Source organism: Argopecten irradians, chromosome 6 (assembly GCF_041381155.1).
Source record: "Argopecten irradians isolate NY chromosome 6, Ai_NY, whole genome shotgun sequence".
Lineage (NCBI taxonomy): Eukaryota > Metazoa > Mollusca > Bivalvia > Pectinida > Pectinidae > Argopecten > Argopecten irradians.
In genome coordinates this window covers 5,767,562-5,789,653 of record NC_091139.1, presented here as the reverse complement: position 1 = coordinate 5,789,653, position 22,092 = coordinate 5,767,562, and the positions used below count along the sequence as shown (strand labels likewise).

At 33.3% G+C, this 22,092-nt stretch overlaps 3 protein-coding genes across 5 annotated transcripts in view; 1 reads left to right on the top strand and 2 right to left on the bottom strand.

The window, feature by feature from the left end:
* Window positions 1-602, bottom strand: part of LOC138324794 (multiple PDZ domain protein-like) — a 179,374-nt gene extending 178,772 nt beyond the window's left edge. The window contains exon 1 of the mRNA XM_069269944.1: window positions 487-602. The gene's annotated coding sequence lies outside the window, so the exon portion shown is untranslated. The remainder of the gene's footprint in view (window positions 1-486) is intronic.
* A 1,104-nt stretch (window positions 603-1,706) lies between these two features.
* On the bottom strand, window positions 1,707-14,645 carry LOC138324793 (intraflagellar transport protein 52 homolog). Of its 3 annotated transcripts, none has more exons than XM_069269942.1 (14): window positions 14,479-14,645; window positions 13,562-13,689; window positions 11,230-11,317; window positions 10,400-10,529; window positions 10,056-10,131; window positions 9,567-9,629; window positions 9,019-9,145; window positions 8,355-8,438; window positions 7,640-7,708; window positions 7,036-7,190; window positions 6,541-6,628; window positions 5,057-5,165; window positions 4,544-4,689; window positions 1,707-3,647 (listed from the first exon to the last, which is right to left on the bottom strand). In XM_069269942.1, the coding sequence occupies exons 2-14, from the start codon at window positions 13,681-13,683 to the stop codon at window positions 3,573-3,575; spliced, it is 1,332 nt and encodes a 443-aa protein (XP_069126043.1). In that variant the 5' UTR covers window positions 13,684-13,689; window positions 14,479-14,645; the 3' UTR covers window positions 1,707-3,572. The 3 variants fall into 3 exon arrangements, with proteins under 3 accessions (XP_069126043.1, XP_069126042.1, XP_069126044.1); XM_069269941.1 differs by having other exon boundaries at window positions 14,612-14,644; XM_069269943.1 differs by having other exon boundaries at window positions 14,492-14,631.
* A 95-nt stretch (window positions 14,646-14,740) lies between these two features.
* On the top strand, window positions 14,741-21,797 carry LOC138324791 (uncharacterized). Its single transcript, XM_069269940.1, has 3 exons — window positions 14,741-15,289; window positions 18,084-18,302; window positions 19,346-21,797. The coding sequence occupies exons 1-3, from the start codon at window positions 14,905-14,907 to the stop codon at window positions 20,014-20,016; spliced, it is 1,275 nt and encodes a 424-aa protein (XP_069126041.1). The 5' UTR covers window positions 14,741-14,904; the 3' UTR covers window positions 20,017-21,797.
* Window positions 21,798-22,092: the final 295 nt, after the last annotated feature.

Sequence of the window (22,092 nt, the reverse complement as noted above, 5' to 3'; positions counted from 1 at the left end):
AACTCTCGCATGCAGATCTGTCACAATTTAAATGCGATTGGTAAACAATTGTTCTATACGTAGCAATCGCGTTATAAAACGAAGATTCGACATCACGATATGTTGTAAATTAGGACAAATGTGATTTTTATGCATCCGAAGTGCCATTCACCTGTAGATAGCCCCGCCCACGGAGACACCTGAGAAAGCTTACCTTCCTTTGGAATGTGTGGTATTTCACAAGTTCTCAAGTTAATTAAACGCCTTTTTACATTATAAGCAAAAAATATTTGAGTCAAAAGGTTCACTAAAATAATTTGACACAGAAATCGAGTAACAATTTTGTCGTATGTGTCCAAAGATGTCCACTTGACGAGTCTTGACCCCTGGGGCACCTTACCTTGAAATTTGTCCGTTTATTTTCTTCCATTGTATTTAAGATGAACGATGTTAATCACTTGGCTTAAAAATGTTAATCATTTAAAAATATCTCGTAATTAAACATACCTTGACGAGTATTCGTAGGCTCTGTTTACAAGTCGAAGACGAACTGCTCTGTTGACTGCACTGGCAATAAAAACTGCAACTTTCAATAATATTTCAATATTGTTCTTCCGGTATCGTTTATCGACTACTTTTGCCTTTAACGAGTGCCCGAATTTCTTTCACTTCTATTAGGATAAACCATTACAAGAATACTTCTTCGCTTTAACTGTTGTATTAAGAGTTGAATATATTTTTATTAATTATTTTAGATAAATTATTTTTTTGTATCTTTTCTTATGAAATAGAAAGTACAATCACAGGCGTCTGCTTCTGGTTTTGGAAAAATGTTAAAGTCTGGGTACACAACCTAACAAGACTGATAATTTTGTATATATGTACGCACAAAAATGTTGGCTTAATATTAATGCTACACTTATAATCTCTTCAAAAAATAATTGAAATAAATTAAATGCTAATTATCACAGCACATGCAGTATTATTTTTAAGCCATTCTCCTATTGTATTCACTCAGAAATATATGTTTCTGATTCACTGTACTTATATATAGGGCCATTCAGGCTGACGTCACACTGGTCAGAACAATTGAGATAGATTATTTTCAGTGAACCAAAATGTAAGTTGTTACGAAGAAAGTCTGTTGCAGCAAACATGCATATGGCTTTTAAACTTTCGTTGAGACGCATAATTCACATGTACGAAACCCTCAAATTCATGTTAATATGGGATACAATGCTGATGTTAAGCATCATATGTTGTAAAACATCCTTAAATCCATGGGATATGGGCGTTAATACAACTCCAACTCCTCCAGAGAAGGGGAGGGGCACTTTATGATTAATAAGATCCTTGGACACCTAGGCTGTTTTTGTTTAATCAAATAACCTGTTAAATTTGACCATTTGTTAAATTAAGTTATTATTTCAAGTACAAATCCTGACTGACCTGCAGTTTTCAATATAGGCCAAAGAGGGCATTGTCTTAAGGCTCATCTGAAAACTGAAAAATCCGTCTTTAATTCATAAACAAACAACTAGGTTAAACCAGTCAAACTGTATATATCTATATACACATTGTATAATCAAAAACAGCCTCAACCTATAAATTATTTCTTTCAACTTTCCATGTATATTTGCTATACTTGTGAAACATATGGAAGAATAAGTTGAATAATATATTCATGCAGGCATTTAATTAACCAATAAAAAAAATAAACACACAAAAAAATAATAAATAATCTTCATTTATTTACAGATCTTATACATTTTCAATGTACAAAAAGATTATTCACAAACAATTGTACATTTATTTCATATACTGTAGAGCATGATGTAGATTTACTGAGAAACATGATATGTAATTTTTCTTCATAACATATCCCTTATAACTTTTTGAACTTCAAAGTCTCTTCGAATAGTAAACGGAATTTTGTCAATAACTTTTTTGCATTTCAACTAATTTGGAATGAAATGTCGGCTAAAACAGATTATAATACTGCTACAAAAGAAATTTTGAAAGGAGCAAATCACATTAATAGATTTTTAAAATTAGAATGTATATGTATGAGACTTTTTATGTATTTTCTTATTTCATGTCAAAATATATCTTGTGGTACTTTACATCTTAAACAAAGAAATATCAAAACAATTTAAGCTATATGTTACCATTTATTACTATAGTAATAATTCGAAGTGAAAAAGTATTACTGAATAATGAAAATGAAAAAATTGATGTTGATAACCTTTAATAGTTATACAGTATTTAAGTAACTTCTGTTTCCATGAAATATATTTATCATATACCGTATTTGACCCAATAAGCGTCCATGTCCCTATAAGCGCCCTCCCCCTTTTCGAGGCCTTGATTTCAATTGACCAGGCATAAATAAAGACCAAAACTACACTAAACTTCATAGATTTGCAATAATTTCGTCTTATTAGCATCTTTTCATTTTTTCAATATTTTAAAAACTCTGCGCTTATTGGGTCGAATACGGTATATTATTAAAAGGACAATTATCAGTGACCTTGAATAGACAAGCAATACACTACTTATAGTTACTACAAAAACAAATAAAAACATTGAAAAGGTATCGTAATTATTACAGGGACGGAAATGTGAAAAAAATGAGAGAAAAAAATTCATTTACCGGGTAACATATGTGGCCCTTCTTTCAATAACACTTAACTAACAGATCAATCATTTTCATAAATTTTGAGAAACTAAATTCTTGAATGGAGTGATTGAGTGAATAGATGAACAAGCGGACAGATGGATATATGAATAAGAATTTTTTAGAAGAGATAATTGACTTTACGAACACTGATATAGATGACCAACACAACGGTCACTACAACCTTAGGTCTATAGAATTATGTACCAGTATTTATCTTAATACCGGTATGTTATAATGGATTTATCATTATAATAGACAGTTCATTCACCCCAGTTTATAGCTTATCCATAGTTATCTCCCCTTTAAAAGTGACTTACATTACATAAACTACATTCATGAATGTTGCCAACTCAATATAATTAAAGAATGCAGATAGATTTAATAATGTCATCTATAAGTCATTTTTTAATCTGTCTAGCATGCTATTATGGTGTCATTTTTAATAGTAAGCCACATAATGTAATGTTGTTGAAATCAGAAATTACTGAAATCATGCTGTTTTTACCTATGTATCTTCACATTAAGAAAAGGATCATCACCAGTTACTTTAAAACCACAAAATGTGCGACTTTCCTATACAGCACTCTAAGGAAGAATCCATACCACATGTATATCTTGACCATGAACTGAGACATGATCAGGTGACTGGACTTATTCCTAGTGGTGTCATTGAGAAAACTCTACTGATGGAAATGTTAGAACCAAATGTAAGGCCTGTTTTTTGTATGTCAATGTCTTTGACATCAATGTTTATCTGTTGACGATTCCTTTCCAGTACAAGTCTGTCATAAATAAGTCTGTTATTATAATTATCACAGTTAGTTTCTTCACAACTTCAATGCACTATATGTGAGAGATCTTTAATGTGTCGTCTGCAGATCTATCAGAAATACTAAAGTCTTGTTATCAGGTGCTAAAGAACCAGTGCGTCCGAGCCGCCTGCCCCGTCACCTCCATATTGGGCTGTGTCACGGTCATAGTCCTGATCCTGGAACAAAGATTCACATCATAATGTATCACAGGTATAGCATAATGTCAGCTGTACACTATAATGTCATAAGTATATCATAATGTCAAATATATATATCATAATGTCAGCTGTAGACCATAATGTCATAAGTATATCATAATGTCAAATGTTTATATCATAATGTCAGTTGTACACTACAATCTCATAAGTATATCATTATGTCATATGCGTGTCATAATGTCAGCTATACATCATAATGTCATTAGTATATCATAATGTCATATGCGTGTCATAATGTCAGCTGTACACCGTAATGTCATTAGTATATCATAATGTCATATGCGTGTCATAATGTCAGCTGTACACCGTAATGTCATTAGTATATCATAATGTCAAATGTATATATCATAATGTCAGCTGTAGACCATAATGTCATAAGTATATCATAATGTCAAATGGGTATCATAATGTCAGCTGTACACCATAATGTCATAAGTATATCATAATGTCAAATGGGTATCATAATGTCAGCTGTACACCATAATGTCATAAGTATATTATAATGTCAAATGTATATATCATAATGTCAGTTGTACACCACAATGTCATAAGTATATCATAATGTCATACGCATATCATAATGTCAGCTGTACACCAATATGTCAAAAGTATTTTATGTCATGGGTACATCACAATGCCATATGGTACAATAAAATGTCACAGGTACATCTTGATGTCACAGATATACAAAAACATTACAGGTACATCATATCTATGTCATAAGTACATCATAATATCACAATTACATTGAAAAATTACGAAAATTTATAATGTATATATTTTTTTATATAATTTTTATAAGATTACAATCCAATTATCAAATTAACAAATTCAAGTAGTAAAGAAGTCGATACCTGATTAAGTTTCTTGAATTCTACAACTTGAGCAAAGATGTACTCCAAAATGTGTTTGGCATCACGTGCTTCAGCCGGTAGTCGTGTTGTTACCCCCAGTATGTCACCACACTCTCGAACATAATACTCCAGGTCATCATCTGTACCTGTGGACAAAAATCATACATTCAACAGAATTTGTTCTGAAACTGGAACAAAAATCATGTGTTCAGAAGAATTTGTTCTGAAACTGGAACAAAAGTCACGTGTTCAGAAGAATTTGTTCTGAAACTGGGACAAAAATCACATGTTCAAAAGATATGTTCTGAAACTGAATGAGAGAAATTTGCAAGGCTAATATATACATACATTTTCATTTGCCGGTTGGTCAGTGATAAAAGTTAAATTATTCCATTGTTGAATTAATTATATGTATGAAATATAAACTTTGTTTTTTAATATTAGATATAAAGAGATAAGAGAATGACTAGAAAATGATAGACAACAATACAAAGTCTGGCCTTAATAGCTTACATTTGTTAGTTTGTTGCGCTAGTCTGACTTTTTCTGACGAGAACTGTTCATCTAAATCAAACAGATCCAAACAGGGTGGAGGGCATTCCCGGAAAGTGGGAGGAAACACCTGAAAATCAAAAATGAGTATGTAAAGAAATCAAAAGAAAAGGATTGTTAAACTTACATTATATTAAGGTAGGTCCATACTTTTGAAAATCGCGCCAATTTATATGACGCTATACCGGAAGTTGCGGAGGTTGTTTTGAATTCCAGAATGGTTTCCGATACGCCACGACATCACACTTGGATATTTTTTCAATGGGTGAAAATTGTCTACATATAATATTGAATGTTTAAAATCATTAAATAAATCAAATAAAAGCAGTGAAGTGAAAATTATATGCTATCTCTGTGGTTTTTGCGGTCCCTGTCGTAAATGGGAATGGATTTTTAAACACCGGAAGTGCCGTTCGTCGCTATAAATCATAAGAGGGGACCCGGCCGGACCAAAATTCCGGAATTCTAAAAAAATCGCATACGGATTTCTTTTAAACACACAATTTGGAGAAAATCATAAAAACAAACAGACATAAACCAGATATAATATCACAAAAGCGTATGAACTGATGTGGAATGTTTTTTTGCGGCATGATTTTCAAAAAATAGTCAAATATAACTCATCTTAGCACTGGATGAAACGGGGGTAGGGTTGCGAGATACAAACTTCAAGCTCACAAAATTGTGAAATTTTGATCGAGGATCCTGTGTTTTTATATGATATTTGAAAAACATATTACCTTGGGCATATCATATACAAATATTGTGAAATTGACATGGGTTTTCATTTCCTTTTTGGCCTATTCATTGATTTTTTACGGGCGAAAATATGGCAAAACATGATAATAACGTATAGAAACGGTCCTGGGAAATAACAAAAATTAGTTAGCATTTGTAAAAATAAAATAGTTTTGTATATTGTTCTATCGTAAGAAATTTAGGACAAAAAATCAACAGGATCGAGACTATATTCACCCTAATATTACAGAAAACATAATTTTACGAATTTTTCTATTTTCGGTCAGCAAATTTGCATGGATGGTATATTTCAAGCTCAAATATCTCAAAAAGTAATCCGAGAACACCCATTTATCGTTACAGATTTGAAATCTACATGAAAAATGCAAGAAAATAAGACCTGTTAGAAAAAAATGACATGGGTTTTCCCAAAAGTATGGAGCTACCTTAAGCACAAAAATATAAATACAATCTTTAAGGGAATACAATGTATAACTGAACTGGTCAAAGGTTTGATTAATGTTGCATAGATTTCTACAAAAACCATCTTCATTGCAACATAAAAGAAATTATTTCAATTATTTTTCATTTTAAATTTATCTTTATAACCAATTGTTGTATTTCTAGTATAAACTTCAAATGAAAATTGTGATTATCTCAAAATACGATTTCATAAAGAAATATCAGAAATAAACTTGTATACTTACGGCAGGATTAAGTGGAGGCAATGGCGTTTCAAATGAAGGGGTGATTAATGTTAAAGGCTCATGTTTTGTATGTAGCTCTGTGAATGCTCTGTGGAAAAAAGATGATAATATTAATACAATTAACGCAGGAGAAAAATTGACTAGCCACAACAACATAATGCCTACCTAAATTTGATAAATGAACTGTGAGCAATAAAATGTCTCACCTGCATTACACTGTTATAGACATAACTAAATATTAAATTCTGAATTTCTAAAATAAATGTCATCATTATTTTTAAATCACTGTACAAACAAAAAGTTTGACGAGTTGAACTGGCCAAATAGAAGATTTTACCACATCAATTTTAAATTTAATTTCATATATTTATATGTCTGATATATCATTGAACTGGTTTAAACATCACTTAAGTAGTGAATACCACAAAAAATAGTACAATTATAGAAATATTTAGCAGTAGGTGAGGTATAATAGTGTACATTTGATGCACTCACTTGATGGCTTTTGGAACAAGACTTGTGTCAAGTTTAAAAAGTGAATTGTCAAATAACGATGTTATGTCCCTTGGAACATCATCACTCTCCTGTAAACATGTCTTTAGGTCCCCAGCCAGCCTCGCCACGTCTGGTAACATGTTGTAGTCCGATATCTGGAAAGGAAGGACAACTAGGAATGAGCTAGTACAGGGACATGGACAGAGTGATTCACAGCACTACCTTAGGGCTAAGGATTCTACTGTTAATTTGAAATAAGTATTATCCATCCCCTGTTTCTATTTTACAGAATAGAACTATTGTGGTATATATGGTTTCTGTCCACTTGTGTGCATGATGACAACAGCAGAGGATATTAAATTGAAATATTGTCCTTAAGAGATCTTGTTGCACTGTCAAGCAATTCTTGAAAATGCATCTTTTAGTCAGGATATAAAACATTTTTGCTAAATAAAATTCTTAGGAATCTACAATGTAACAATCACATTCCTTTTTACACTGCATTGTTAGCATTGATTAATGATTTATTGATATCAAAGAAAGACCATTATGGGTAAATCCATCAAACATAAAAAACAAAAAAACATTTAAATCCTAGACTTACTTCTGGATCTTCTGCGTCTATTGGGTTTAGTCGAATGTCGTCTGTTGTCAGGAAACGTATCAAAACATCCTAGAAAAAAAACACATAATTTGAATATATCATATCATACTCTGGCATAACTACTATTTAGATTTCATCTAAAACCTAAGAACACCCTCAATTTGCCTGACCATAAAGCACAAACTGTATTCCACCCTATAAGCACCTAGGGCGCTTAAAAAATCGAACCAACTCAGGGGTGCTTAATAGAAACAAATTTGGACTTGCCTTTCATAAAATTATTCTACAAAGTAACCATAAATCAATTTGCAAAAGAACTTGGTATGAAAACCATCAAAGTTTTCATATTTTTAGTCTGCATTTAATTTAAAGTGAGGAAATTATAAGCCTAAAAAGGGGGAGGGATGCTTATAGGGAAGTGGGCGCTTATAGGGTCAAATACAGTATTCTACTTCTATCTTCTAATACTTTCTTCTGACACTCCAGTTTCCTCCCTCTTTAAAATCCTTTGCACGTTTAATACATCTATCTGGACTGTCAATATCGATTTGTAAAAGTTGTATATTAAAACTTATTTTGCAATCAATGTACAATAAATAAAGTTTATTTTAATTCTGTCCATTTACATAATTACCAGACTCTCTTATTGAACATGCAAATACTCACATCCATAAACATCTGATTTAATTATTTCAATTTTGTTTTGTAAACTTACCAAGATTTTCGTATTTTCTTCTTTGTCTAAATATCCATCACTGAAAATGTGAGTTGAACCAACAACTGCAAGTTTTCCATTTCCCTAAGACAAAAAACAAAATTTATTAATTTAATAACAAATTATTTACTATATCAACAGTATAAAGAATAGAATTTTTGCAACTCTTCCTCAACCATTTTTGCATTTTTTATGACAGAAAAGAATTCTTGGTGTTTTTTTTGTGTGTTTTTTTGGCTGATGATTTTCAGAGCACCTTAAAAACAAAACCATATTTTATACAAGACTATGTAAAAACCATATATTTCTAATACATGTCTATGTACATTCTATTTGTTATATAAATCTAGAGTAATCTCCCTCAATCTATGACATTGATTGGTATTACTAACAGTAAATAATGCTTATCAAACATGTTTACACTAACATCATGATAATAACATAGCATTTTCACTCCTTGCCAAGGTTCCAATGTGTTGTTTGCAAGATGTGTATCACAAACTATGTTTATAACAAAGTAACTTCCTTTGTCGTCAGAGATTCATTATAACCGTATTTTACTAAGAGTGATGTTGATCTTGATCTTGATTCTTAGAAGAAGATGATACAAATATTTCAATGGACCAGAACTTAGGATGATATTGAGGGTGTCAAGAAAGCTTACCTTGGAATGATAAAGACTACAGACTGGCCTGTTGAGGGGGAAAGACACACTACCAGTCGATAGGACTGCCACTGATGGCTTCATTACATTTAATGTGGCTCCATAAGGGTAGAGAAATGATAGTGCTCTGTAACATAATAATGTTCATGACAAATAATACTTGGGAAATACTGAATATAATTTACTTGTAAAGAAATCCTCTCTTTATCATAATAAAAATTTCTCTCAAAATTTTCAAAATATAAATAATTTTCTCTTACACTATTCATAGAATCATTCAATGTGCACAAACATGTTTTCTGTGCTGATTTAAAAATAAGAGCTGTAAAAGTTACATGTACAGTCATACCTGCCTAATAACAACCACCTCTATAGAAAGACCACTTTGCCATAGAGACCATTTTTCTAAGTCCCCTTGTGTGGTCTTTATAGACAGGGTTTGACTGTATAAAACACAAAAGTGATTTACGTCTTCACCAACCCTTTTTTACATCAAAAATGAATAAAAATTGTCCTTCCTAGGAGATTTGCGATAAAACTTCACTTACTGTGCATTGTTTTCTTCATCTTCAGTTACAGAAAAGGTTTTCCCTGCAGCATGACTGACAGCTCTAAAAGTAATCAATACAAAATAATTTCTTTATTATAAACTTCAATTTGTAAATAAGCAATTCATTGTTCAAACATTATCCACTACATTATTCAGTTTTTGTATATCATAGAGTTCTCTCCCTTGTTGAAAGGTATCAATTATGAGCTCATAACTTGACAGCAAAATTCACATACATTATGTAGTTTTTCTTTGGAAAATATCATATCAAGCTCACAAACACAATTGGATGTCACAATAAATACCTACACACAAGGGCAGGTAACTTTTTTTATTATCCAATGACAGAATAGATAAATGTTAGAATCTAATGTGAATTTAAGTGAAGAGATATCACTTTTTTAAGCTCTGTCTAGTATGATTCAATTTGTAAAGTAAAAGTAAAAATAAATCTTTTATTTCTGTGATAAAAATCAATCCAACATACCTGTTAAGAACACCATTGGCGATTAAGGCCTCCTTTGGATGGAAATATTTGTAATATGACGTTCTTACAACAGAATCTGAAAAATAGAAAGGTTTGAAATAAACGTTCAATATGATCTGCTTAAAATTAAATATTGAATGAAGTAGTTGAGACATTCAAACAACAGTCATTGGAAACATATTGTATGAACTATGAATACCTCAAAATTATCTATTAAGAATACTGACCAACAATGTATTACAATTTTATGAATCACAAAATTTAACCCCCATTGGTATGCCCTGTTGAGGAAACTGTTAAATATGAACACTGCAATTTCAAATTCACAAAATTAGCCAACTCACCTGTGTTAATCATCACACCAAATTCTTCCAGGAGGAAATTGATATTTGTGTCAAACCTGGACTCGCCTCCCTCCCCCAACATTACAAGGAGACTTCCGCCATTCTGCATGTATTTCTTCATCACATCAAACTGTTAGAAAACAATATAAACAACATTTTTCTAAAGAATACAAAAACACCATTTTAAACAATATTGCAGGGCTGGAAGCGGAATACAGACCTTCTATTTTGACTAAGTGAGAGATGGCCAGTTTGGTGCTACTAGATCCAGCCCATATGGCCAGTTTGGCGATACTGACCACAAAATCTAGACACCAACTGTAAAATTGTTTGTAGGCATGATTTGTAATATGCAGAGACATTTTACATGGAACTAATGAACTAATACTCTTTCTACATTCTAACTGTATTATCAGTGACAGTGCACGTGGTAATATGAATTTAACAGAGGCACTGTATTGTTGGGTTTTTTATATATATATAATCGCCCATATGATTCAACAAGTGAGCTTAATAAGTGGTCCCTTATTCAGGTCTATAATAACCAATAATGAATCTAAATCTTTCCACCAGACAAAAAATGAACCACATTGAGTCATTTGTAAAACTAATGAACCACATTGAGTCATTTGTAAAACTTCATAGACTATATAGCTATGTCAGTAAAAGAGTTCAACAGTAGTTCATGCTATTCAAAATGTATCAAGTGTTGTACTTATCACCATAAGCTAGCATGAATAAATTTTATTTTTGTGTATTTAAAATATTCTTCGAAAGCCTTCAACATTAATTTTCTCAAGAATTCAAAAAATCACTGATAACTTATGTACCTCTCCTCCAGTGAATTTTTCTCGACTGCCACATAATACAAACATGCTTGCCCCAGCTAGTCTGTCAAGTGTAACTTCATCTTTATTGCTGAAAAAAAAATCAGTATTACATAGATTCTCAAAGAGAGTAATACAAAGTTACAGAACTTTATATATACAATCATCATCTTTGAATAAATCAAAGCATTTTAGATATTTATTTAAGCTTTAAAATCTGTTCGGCTCATTTGATCGCAGACATGAAACTTTCAATTTGGACATCAATGATTTCAACCAATCAACAGAATCAATGCTACACTCTTTTGTTACTTTGCCACCTGCAGCTGCTATGCTACTAAATGTCTGTACCTGTATATTCCAAATGTTTACATCCAATAAACCAAAATAATATACAATACAACATCAATTTAATATCATCTATTTTGATAATAATGCAAGAATTTAAAGCTGTTCTACAGCATTTTAATTTTTTGTTTCACATTGAAAAAATGAAGTGGGCTTGCGTTGAAATAAAAATCTAAACTTCATACCTTGGGTATATTCTATTTTTGTTCTATTCATCTTGTTAAATCCCTTAAAGGCCCACTACCTTTCCGAAACGGCTTTTAATTTTTACAATGGGAATCTACAACAAGATCGATAATTTTGTAGAGTCTTAAAAATTATTAACTTACCGTTAATACTATATTTATCATCACCTTCTGAACGATTTGATTAAAATAAATACAAGAGATCCCAGAGGGATCTTGGCGCCCACCAAAGATTGATCTATGTCTGACAAATGAAAGAGGGATCTTTTCTCTGCTTTTCAAACTTACAATTCTTTTTTCTGCTTTTCAAACTTTAAAACTATCAAAATCCAAGATGGTGGTCGCAAAATGCAATATGCACAACTGGGGTCCTAGGGCAACCTACATATGAAATTTGAGAAAGATCCCTTCAGTGCTTTTTGAGAAATAGCGGTAACAAACTTTAACTATCAAAATCCAAGATGGCTACCTGGCGGCCATCTTGATGACTGATCAGTCCCAAAATGCAATATGCACTACTAGGGTCCTAGGGGAACCTACATATGAAATTTGAGAACAATCCCTTCAATACTTTCTGAGAAATAGCCGTAACAAACTTTAACTATCAAAATCCAAGATGGCTGCTTGTCGGCCATCTTGTTGACCGATCAGTCCCAAAATGTAATATGCAGAACTAGGGTCCAAGAGGAACCTACATATGAAATTTGAGAACAATCCCTTCAATACTTTCTGAGAAATAGCGGGTAACAAACTTTAACTATCAAAATCCAAGATGGCCACCGGTCGGCCATCTTGTTGACCGATCAGTCCCAAAATGCAATATGCACAACTGGGGTCCTAGGGGAACCTACATATGAAATTTGAGAAAGATCCCTTCAGTACTTTTCTGAGAATTAGCCGTAACAAACTTTAACTATCAAAATCCAAGATGGCGGCTGGTCGGCCATCTTGTTGACCGATCAGTCCCAAAATGCAATATGCACAACTAGGGTCCTACGGGAACCTACATATGAAATTTGAGAAAGAGTCCTTCAATACTTTATGAGAAATAGCGGTAACAAACTTTAACTATCAAAATCCAAGATGGCTGCCTGGTGGCCATCTTGTTGACCGATCAGTCCCAAAATACAATATGCACAACTAGGGTCCTAGGGGAACCTACATATGAAATTTGAGAAAGATCCCTTCAGTGCTTTCTGAGAAATAGCGGTAACAAACTTTAACTATCAAAATCCAAGATGGCGGCTGGTCGGCCATCTTGTTGACCGATCAGTCCCAAAATGCAATATGCACAACTAGGGTCCTAGGGCAACCTACATATGAAATTTGAGAAAGATCCCTTCAGTGCTTTCTGAGAAATAGCGGTAACAAACTTTAACTATCAAAATCCAAGATGGCTACCTGGCGGCCATCTTATTGACCGATCAGTCCCAAAATGCAATATGCACTACTAGGGTACTATGGGAACCTACATATGAACGATTTGATTGAAATAAATAAAATGTTTATTTTCATAAAGTGGGTCGTATTATGTTTCCCGCCGTCGTCCTAAATACCGCGCGGTAGTTGACTATCACTGCGCCAGACGGCAAAACAGCGAATTGACTCTCCACTGTTTTCATATATTACGCAGGCAATCTTGCATATGTTTGGTGTCGAAACCTTATTTTAGATCATCGGTATGCATTTTCTGGTGTTATTAATGTTTTTTAAGAAACCTTTATATTTTGCTCCGGAAAGGTAATGGGCCTTTAAGATTGAAAAATCCAGTAAATAGCAAAGATTTAAATTCCTTTATATACCTTACAATCTTCCATGTTGAACGTAACCGTCTGTTGAGAGTCTTTAGTCCATTGCTTGGTGTGAACACTTCACTTTTACATGCATTGAACACAATAGTGTTTCTTTGTGCTTTGTCATCCATGTTGTTCTGAAAAAAATTAACAAAGTTATAAGTAAAATAGAAACATTTACATTAAAAGGTACATTTTGAAGGAAGAAGTATACCATAAAATACAATAATAACGAATCTCTGCATGGACCAACATAATCACTTCATCATAAATATGTAAGCATAGTTTTTTATACACATATACAATACCGGCATATGATCTTGCGCACCTAAGAGTTTCATAGCCGATAGATAATTTATTCAATACTTAACGTTTATTACTGTACACGTCAGTTGTATGACAATATGCAGATAAAAAGTCATCAAAAAACAATATAATGATAAGCATGTTATTCAAAATAGACTTGAGCTAATATGATGGTTACTACAGTAACTGTGCCCATAAAAGCATAGTTTCAGACATGTTCAATTGTACTTCCCATAACATAAGAGGACAATTTTTAAATGTCACTCTGTATATTTTAAATATATATCATGTATGTTTATTGTTACAAAAGGGTATCATACATACAAACATGTCAGTTGACTGATTAGAGATTAACAAATTCGAACAAATATTCATTTAGCAAACATTAATAATTATATATGGAATGACCATTATGATCGTTCAATCGTGTAACGGTCACGATCTCGTGTTTCAATTTGAGTTTTACTGGTCAACTGCTTTATAAAATAAATGATTTAAATCAAAATGAATATAAAACCAGAGGCAAAACTAAAAGAAACACAGTAAAGATTGATGAAAATATCAAAGTAAAAATCGGCACGCATGACAACAAGAAATCATTAAGGTATTGAAATAATTACCGTGAAAACACACGTTTAAGAAACGCTCACACTCGAGAAATTAAATGTTGTGACGCTCTGTAGTAAAAGTTGAAATCAAAGTCTCAAAATAAAACGTTAATTCAATATTTATCCGCCCATAGATTCACTTTACCTCAGCTGTCGGCGCCATATCAAAACTATGTGCGCAAAGCATTATGGGAACTCTTATTAGTCTCGGTCAACCAGACCCTTGTTGACTACGCAGATTTAACGCTTAGTTCAAGCCACTGGTTGACTGAGATTATTCCTGTAATTTGCTCAAGGTGCGCCAAAAAATATGAACTCGATTTGAATCGCTGGTTGACATCGTTTACTTCTACTATAGGATAAAACTGCCGCGAGAGGTTCTCTCAGTAAAAATTATTTACTTCCATTGATTATTGGAATAACGTATATATTTCTAAAATGCCGACAAACCAGTATGTTCTCGATGACTACAGTGGATCAAAAGAGGAAACCGTTGTCAGAAGTGTTTTCAAACATATCATTTCCGATTCTGGATTTCTCCTACCTTCATTTTTAAACATAATTATACAAAGAAGTAATGCCATTGAAGGGAAATCATTCAATGATGCATCGGTATATCTTCGACTTCACTATGAACACACGGAGGCATATTTCAAAAACTATATCGAAGGCTATCCTGAATGCAAGGGTCTTTACTTGAAGGATATTCTTATTGAAGATATTTTAAAAGAATTTCTGGCGGATGGAGTAGATGCAATCAGGAAACACTACTGCTCATCTGCTTGTCGCCAATCATTCTTGACATTGTTTGAATTTCTGCGAGGTACAGTATTAGTACTGGCTTCCATTTCAATAACTTAAATTTTTCTAAAAACCAAATGACCTATTCTGATCTATCGAAGTTACTTCCCTTCATTTCACTCTGACAGCACAAACTAATCGTTGACAGAGTGAAATAACTGATAGATCGGAATAAAAAGTAGCTATAGTGACTAAATATTCCTGTGGCTAGCTGTAGCTGTGATGCCAGTATGAAGGACTACAAAGTTAATGTTTGTTCAAGTGGATGACATTGACCTTCATTTAAAGTCACCATGTACAGCTAGGGGTCAAATTTCTGATATTGGCTGAAGGTCTGCCAAATTTGTTCAAATGGATGACCATGACCTTCACTCAAGGTCATAGAGGTCAAATAGGCTAAAACCTTTGACCAACTTCTTGTTAACTATATGTTGGGTGATAGCTACTGTTGTAGCTGAAAAGATATCAACTTCTGACTGAAATCAGTCAGAAGGTGATATTTTCCCGCTACAACAACAGCTACTAGCTAGTTGGATGACAGTCTGTAGCATGGTATGATCCTGGAATATATATATATTAAGGGCTTCCAAGTGTGCAAGTCAAGGTCACATAATCACGAATCATATAGGATAAACATTTTGAATGGCTAGTCAGTAACTAAGGAGCTTTAATAGGAGGACTGATAATGGGCATATATAGTATGCTTGCATGAAGTGCTACAAAGTTGTTAAAATTATTGACCTTGTATCAACCTTCATTGAACGGCACATGCATGTCAGCTTCTGTCAAATAGGCTAAAATCTTTCAAAAACTTCTTATATTTTTTATCAATAACTAAGAAGTCTAGAAACCTAACATTGAGTCTGTAATGAAATTGTTCAATTGAATGAAGAATTACCAAGTTTGTTCATAGGACCTTGACCTTCATTCAACTTCACAGGAACCAAATAGGCATAAACCTTTGAATGACTTCTTGTCATTAACTAATTATATGAGTCCTGATCCTTGTAGTATGCTAGAAATGGAATAAAAGGGCTTCCAGGTTATTTGATTCAGTAAGCTTTTTCTTTTGAATATTTGTTGAGAAAAATGTACTGAGCTACTGTTGTAGGGGAAAAGATATCACCTTCTGACAGACTTTTCCGCTACTGTCCCTTAATAGCCCTCTCAGAGATTGGCGTGTGCACGGCATTGTTCACAAATTTCAAGTGTTCAAATTAATGATCCTGACTTTCAAGATCACATGATCTTGACTCCCAACAGTCTTATATTTTCAATGACTTCTTGTCAATAACGAAGTATCTTAGATGTTAGCCACTGTTGTAGCAGAAAGATATCACCTTCTGACTGAGATTGTGATATCTTTTCCGCTACAACAGTAGCTACTTAGATGTATGATACATATTGAGCCTGAAACATGTTTTGAAACCTTGGCCTCATTCAAGGTCACAGGGATAAATCAAAAGGCTAAAATTGACTTCTATTCAATAACTCAAAAGCCTTAACTTCAAATCTAGATCATTTGTCAGTTATTTAGGTAGCAAGTGATCATGAGCAATCGCCAACAAGATGCAAGATATGATAATTGTCAACTTATTGAAAACTATGACTGAAAATGACATGTTGATTCCCCATGGCATGGTCTATACTATATTTTTTGCCACATACATTTCAAGTGATTGGGAAAAAAGTTACAACATGGCCATCTGGTAGCCATCTAGTAACTAATCCATTCAGGCCTCTATAATCTGTGACCAATTTTCATTAGTGACCATTCCAAACTAATACCATGTACATCAACTCCGAACAGTTTGCGTAGAATGCTAAACTGCTTAATATTCATGGACTAGATGGAAATACAACTTGCACTTAAGCTTATTTCCCCAAATTTATTGATATAAAGTATCTCGAAGTCCTGATTAAGTTTGAGACTAAAAAAGGCAGAATTTGCATGGTCCATTGGAATTGTTTACTCTAGTTTTGTATATCATTTAGTTAGGCAACTTCTAATATTAGTATATAATATTGAGAAAGGACAATATGTGTAACAATATGTGTAACAGGAGAGGAAAAAATGTAGCTGCCAGACTGGAATTCGAACCCAGGACCCTCCGAACACTAGCCGAGTGCTCTACCAACTGAGCTACCTGGTCACCGATGATCGACCCAGTCCAATCCCGCTACACTCCTCCCTCCTTTCTCGAAGTCTTCGTCCTCGAAGACATGCAAGACCCTTCCAAACACCACCACTGTGGGTTATTTAGTTGGGTGCCAATTCTGTAACAGGAGAAGAGAAAATGTAGCTGCAAGACTGGGATTCAAACCCGGGACCCTCCGAACACTAGCCGAGTGCTCTACCAACTGAGCTACCTGGTCACTGATGATCGACCAAGTCCAATCCTGCTACATATGCATCACCAATGTCCCTATACAATATATTTTATCTATATTTTCTACACATATATGTGTGTGTTCATTGTTTAAGTTTTGTTTTTTGTGAACATTTGTGACCGTCCTTAATATGTTATTTTATTTGTTCTTTTTGTGTCTTGATAAAGAGGCAGATTGCCTCAAAAATCCGACAATGTATATTTTGTCCATACTGTTAGAATTTCGTCTTTGCCCCATATATAATAATTGCAATTATAACTTCTCTATAGCTCAATGGTTGCTCAATTGGTTGAGCGTAACTCAGACTTGTAAGATAGAAGTACCAAGTTCAATCCCTATTGGAGCCAATGATTATATAATGTGAAAATAATGTGCTCTGTTGTAACATTATGACTGTTAAAATTGTTCCCATGTTGTTTCCTTAGATCGAAGTAAACACGAAGAGGCAATATGGAAACTTACCAAAGGCACTTCATCAAATGAAATAACCGGGTCAACACAAGTAATGGTTGGACTGGCCCATCACCTGTTCTCACAGTTGGTCCCAGGCAAGAAATTTGAAGTTAATCAATTTGCAAAGCAGCTTCCAAAAGAGTGTTTCTGTGGCTGTAAAGCGACGATTTATGGTGGAAATACAGCTATAGGTGAGATAAGATTTTGTGACATTCCATTCAAGATCCTACTTATTTTCCATATAAACAGCACTAGCTGTATCCAATAGTTATGAATCCTTTATAAATTCCTGAATGACCAAATGGTTGTCATGAAGAAATGGATCGTGTATGGGCAGAGCTAAATGGAATATGGAGGTAAATCTTAGAAATAAATCCCTAGTGATCAGGAACTACTGGTGTCATCTTGATGAAATTTAGTCTTTAGCATTCTTGGACCACAGGACGTTCTGTCAATGAAATATAATTTATATAGTATATACCGGTAGGTTTTTTTTTATATATGTATACTATATATTGTTGACAGAACGTCAAACTCCTGTGCTTGGACAAAGAATATACAATGTATAAACATGACTTCCCAGAGGGGAGTTGGAAGGGAGTGGCCCAATAAGGGGGATAGCAATCTGTTCTTTATAATCCTATAGGAAAAATTGGTTTTGGTAAAGAAGCCAATTTACTGAATACAAGGATTTTCCTGCAATAGTGAGTCCATTCCCCTAAAAATCCTATTTCGTATCTAAAAAAATTCCAATTTGATGGTCATTTTTTTTAAGATCAAATTCAAAAGTCACATTAAGAATACCGGTACAATATAAGAACTGCATTTAAAGTGTACAATTTACAATATGTAGATAAGTTACTTCCAACTTCAAATCGTAAAGTATATATCCATCAAGACTTTGTTAATTTATTATCAACATTTTAACTTAGAATCTAAACTAAAACACATCATGCTCTTAAACCTGTTATTGTGAGTAACAATGTGTTGCTGCCAGAATAAAACAACACGGACCACGAATCATGAATGAACTTTACCAAAACTCAAGGTTACTTGAGTATCTTATTCACCCCTGAAATTTCATAATGGACTGATCCAGTCTTTGATTCAGAAGAGCTTAAGTTTGTCTTCAGGGGTGAATAAGTAAACATACAAAGACATGCCCATTTTGATTCTTGTTTTTCAGTGTGTAGCTTTTTTATGCAAATTTCTTTGATTTTTGTTTTATGAACAGGATCATCAAGAACATGGCATGGAAGAGTAGATATGATGTTGAATGACACAATTGCTGTGATACTCGGTGATGAAGAAACTGAAGAGGACGCTGAAACTGAATCTGGTAAAGAAAAAAGTGAAGAGGGTGAAGAGGAGGATGCAGACGCTGAACCTACAAGTAAACAGAGAAAGATAGAAACTGATGGGAATAGTGATATTTGTGTTGAAGTTAAAGCCAGTAAGAAACCTGGCACCGTTTTGGAATCAAAACTTTTGGACAGAATCTTGGCTGCAGGTATATCCAATGGATTTGCTCAAGTGAACCGGAATGGAAGTCACCTGTCTCATTTCTTAATTCCAACTATTGGAGTTTCGTCTGACAAAGTATGTGTATGTTTGTATGACTCGGAATCTGACTGCTTGCTTTTGTCGAGTAAGTGGCTGCAGTTATGGGTTCCAGGGAAGGAGATCCTAACAAATGAACTGATCGTTGTTGTTTGGCTTTTATTGAACTTCACCGTTTTCACAGATCTAGATCAAAAAGTGGCTACCAAATATGGTCTTGATAAGTCAGGTTTGCATGCAGAGTTAAAAGGTCATATTCAGCATTATAAGAAGGTGGAAACAAAAGGAAATTTTGTTTCACCTTCTGTACCATTGAAGTTCAGCTTTTGTCCTAATAGTAAATGAGTTTATTTTGTTGTTAGTGGTTGGTTATGTGCAAGCCATCCTCTATCGGACATAAACTTTTAACTCGAAAAGTTTGATGTTAATTTAACATTTTAACTTCCTTTCATACCTGATTTTCCATTGGAAGTAATTCACTTTGTTAGATTAAGGAAGTTTGGATGGAAGTTTGATGATATGATACAATATACATGTGTACACATAGTGGCCTAAATAAACTAGGGGCTTATGTGGCTCAAATAATTCTGAATTAATTTTAATGTTTCATTATAAGAAGGTTGAAACAAAAGAATGTTTCATCTACTAGAAATGAAGAACAATATAATATATCAAAGGAAACTCTCTGTTCAACCAATAAAACATTACTTGATTCAGTCATTGTTACGACCACTATGTATTGATTTATGTGTTCCTCATCACTTGAAAATGTCATCATTTTTGCCATTATTTTGGCATTTTCTAATATGAAATCTTGTATTATCTAAACATCTTGAAGTGAAGAACATTATTGAATGTCAAAGAAAATACATTGTACCCGTATATTGTTCAACTAATGAAACTTAACTTTACACTGTTCGATACAAGATTTTGTGTTTTCATTATTGATCTTGAAGAGAAGAAAATGAATTCAGTAAAAAGTAAGGTGAAATGAAATTGTGGATTAAAACTAATAACTAATAAGATTTTGACCTTATGTACTCATCATGATTTTTGTGTAACCTGCAACGCAAGAGCGACACTTGGGTATCGCTATATGTCGGCTACGGCATCAGCGTCCGGGAAACGGTTTCCGTGCGATAACTTAAGTATTTATTGTCCGATTTCAACCAAATTTGGTATATAGCTTCATATCAATGAGATCTCGGATGAGTTAACTGGTTAATGGTAATGGTTAAAATCTGTCAATATTTGCAAGATTTACGGGACTTTAAAATCGTCAAAATAGAAAAATCCATGGTTTCCACTCAATAACTTAAATATTTATTGCCCCAATTCAACCAAATTTTATAAAATGTTTTATATCAATGAGATCTCGATGAGTTCAATAATGGTCAAAATCTGTCAATATTTGCAAGAGTTATAATTACGGGACTTTAAAATCGTCAAAACAGATTTATCTATGATTTCCGCTCGATATCTTTAGTATTTCTTGTCCGATTTCAAGCAAATTTGGTCTGTTGCTTTATATCAATGATATAATCATATAATCTTTATATCTTAGATGGATTCTATACTGGTCAGAATCCATCAATATTTGACTACTTGATTACTTCACCTAATTTTTAACAATATTTTCAACTGTAAATAACTATTTTTCGTGATGCTGTGCAGGCGACACATCCACCTCCGTGGAATTCTTGTTGCAGTTCTGAACTACATATGGTATACTGCCAAAATTGATTTTGAAATTGTATTTGTCTGTTACTACTAAAGACTACGCATTATAATTCTCAAAATGACCGTAGCTTTTGGTAGTGATTAACTTATGAAAAACTCCTCTTGATTTGCCAGTAAGGAAATTATGGTACATACCGGTATTAGTAAGTTTCATGATAAATCCACATACACTTTATCAAGAATCAAGCAATAAAGTGTCATCATTCTCTATTAGCATATTACAGAGTTATCTGCCCTTGTTGGTAGTACTTTGTACTCCGGTGCATCTCTGATTCAATTATATTGTCAGTTTTCTCATTTCGCCACTTTAGTTGCTCTAGTTACCATTCAAATTATTTCAGTATGCATATAAATTAAGTGATTTTTTTTTTCATTTTTGGCCTATTTTGTGATAGTCATTCTGTAAGAAACAGCAGAGAGCAATCGTGATAGGCGCTTTTAAGTATAAAACTGTTCCAATATGCACTCTCTGATGTCTGAATGAACAAAAATGCCAGTATTGACAAAATTTACATATTTGCATTATTAATGCACATTTAGGATAGTTACCATAGCAACTACATCTGCAATGATACAAAACTACCTCATAAATTGTATGGGGGATTGAAGTCAATATTTGAAATTAAAAAAGGAGAAGGTACGTTAAGACTCGAATATTGCCCCAAAATTAATTCTCCAATA

Excerpts from the sequence above, each read along its gene's own strand:
- LOC138324793 (XM_069269941.1), bottom strand. Across the intron at positions 9,630-10,055 it reads GCCAATGGTGTTCTTAACAG|AGCTGTCAGTCATGCTGCAG; the intron begins GTATGTTGGATT and ends GATTACTTTTAG. Across the intron at positions 6,629-7,035 it reads CTTGTTCCAAAAGCCATCAA|AGCATTCACAGAGCTACATA; the intron begins GTGAGTGCATCA and ends TTTTTTCCACAG.
- LOC138324791 (XM_069269940.1), top strand. The coding sequence starts at position 14,905 with ATGCCGACAAACCAGTATGTTCTCGATGACTACAGTGGATCAAAAGAG. Across the intron at positions 15,290-18,083 it reads ATTGTTTGAATTTCTGCGAG|ATCGAAGTAAACACGAAGAG; the intron begins GTACAGTATTAG and ends TTGTTTCCTTAG. Across the intron at positions 18,303-19,345 it reads TGGTGGAAATACAGCTATAG|GATCATCAAGAACATGGCAT; the intron begins GTGAGATAAGAT and ends TTTTATGAACAG.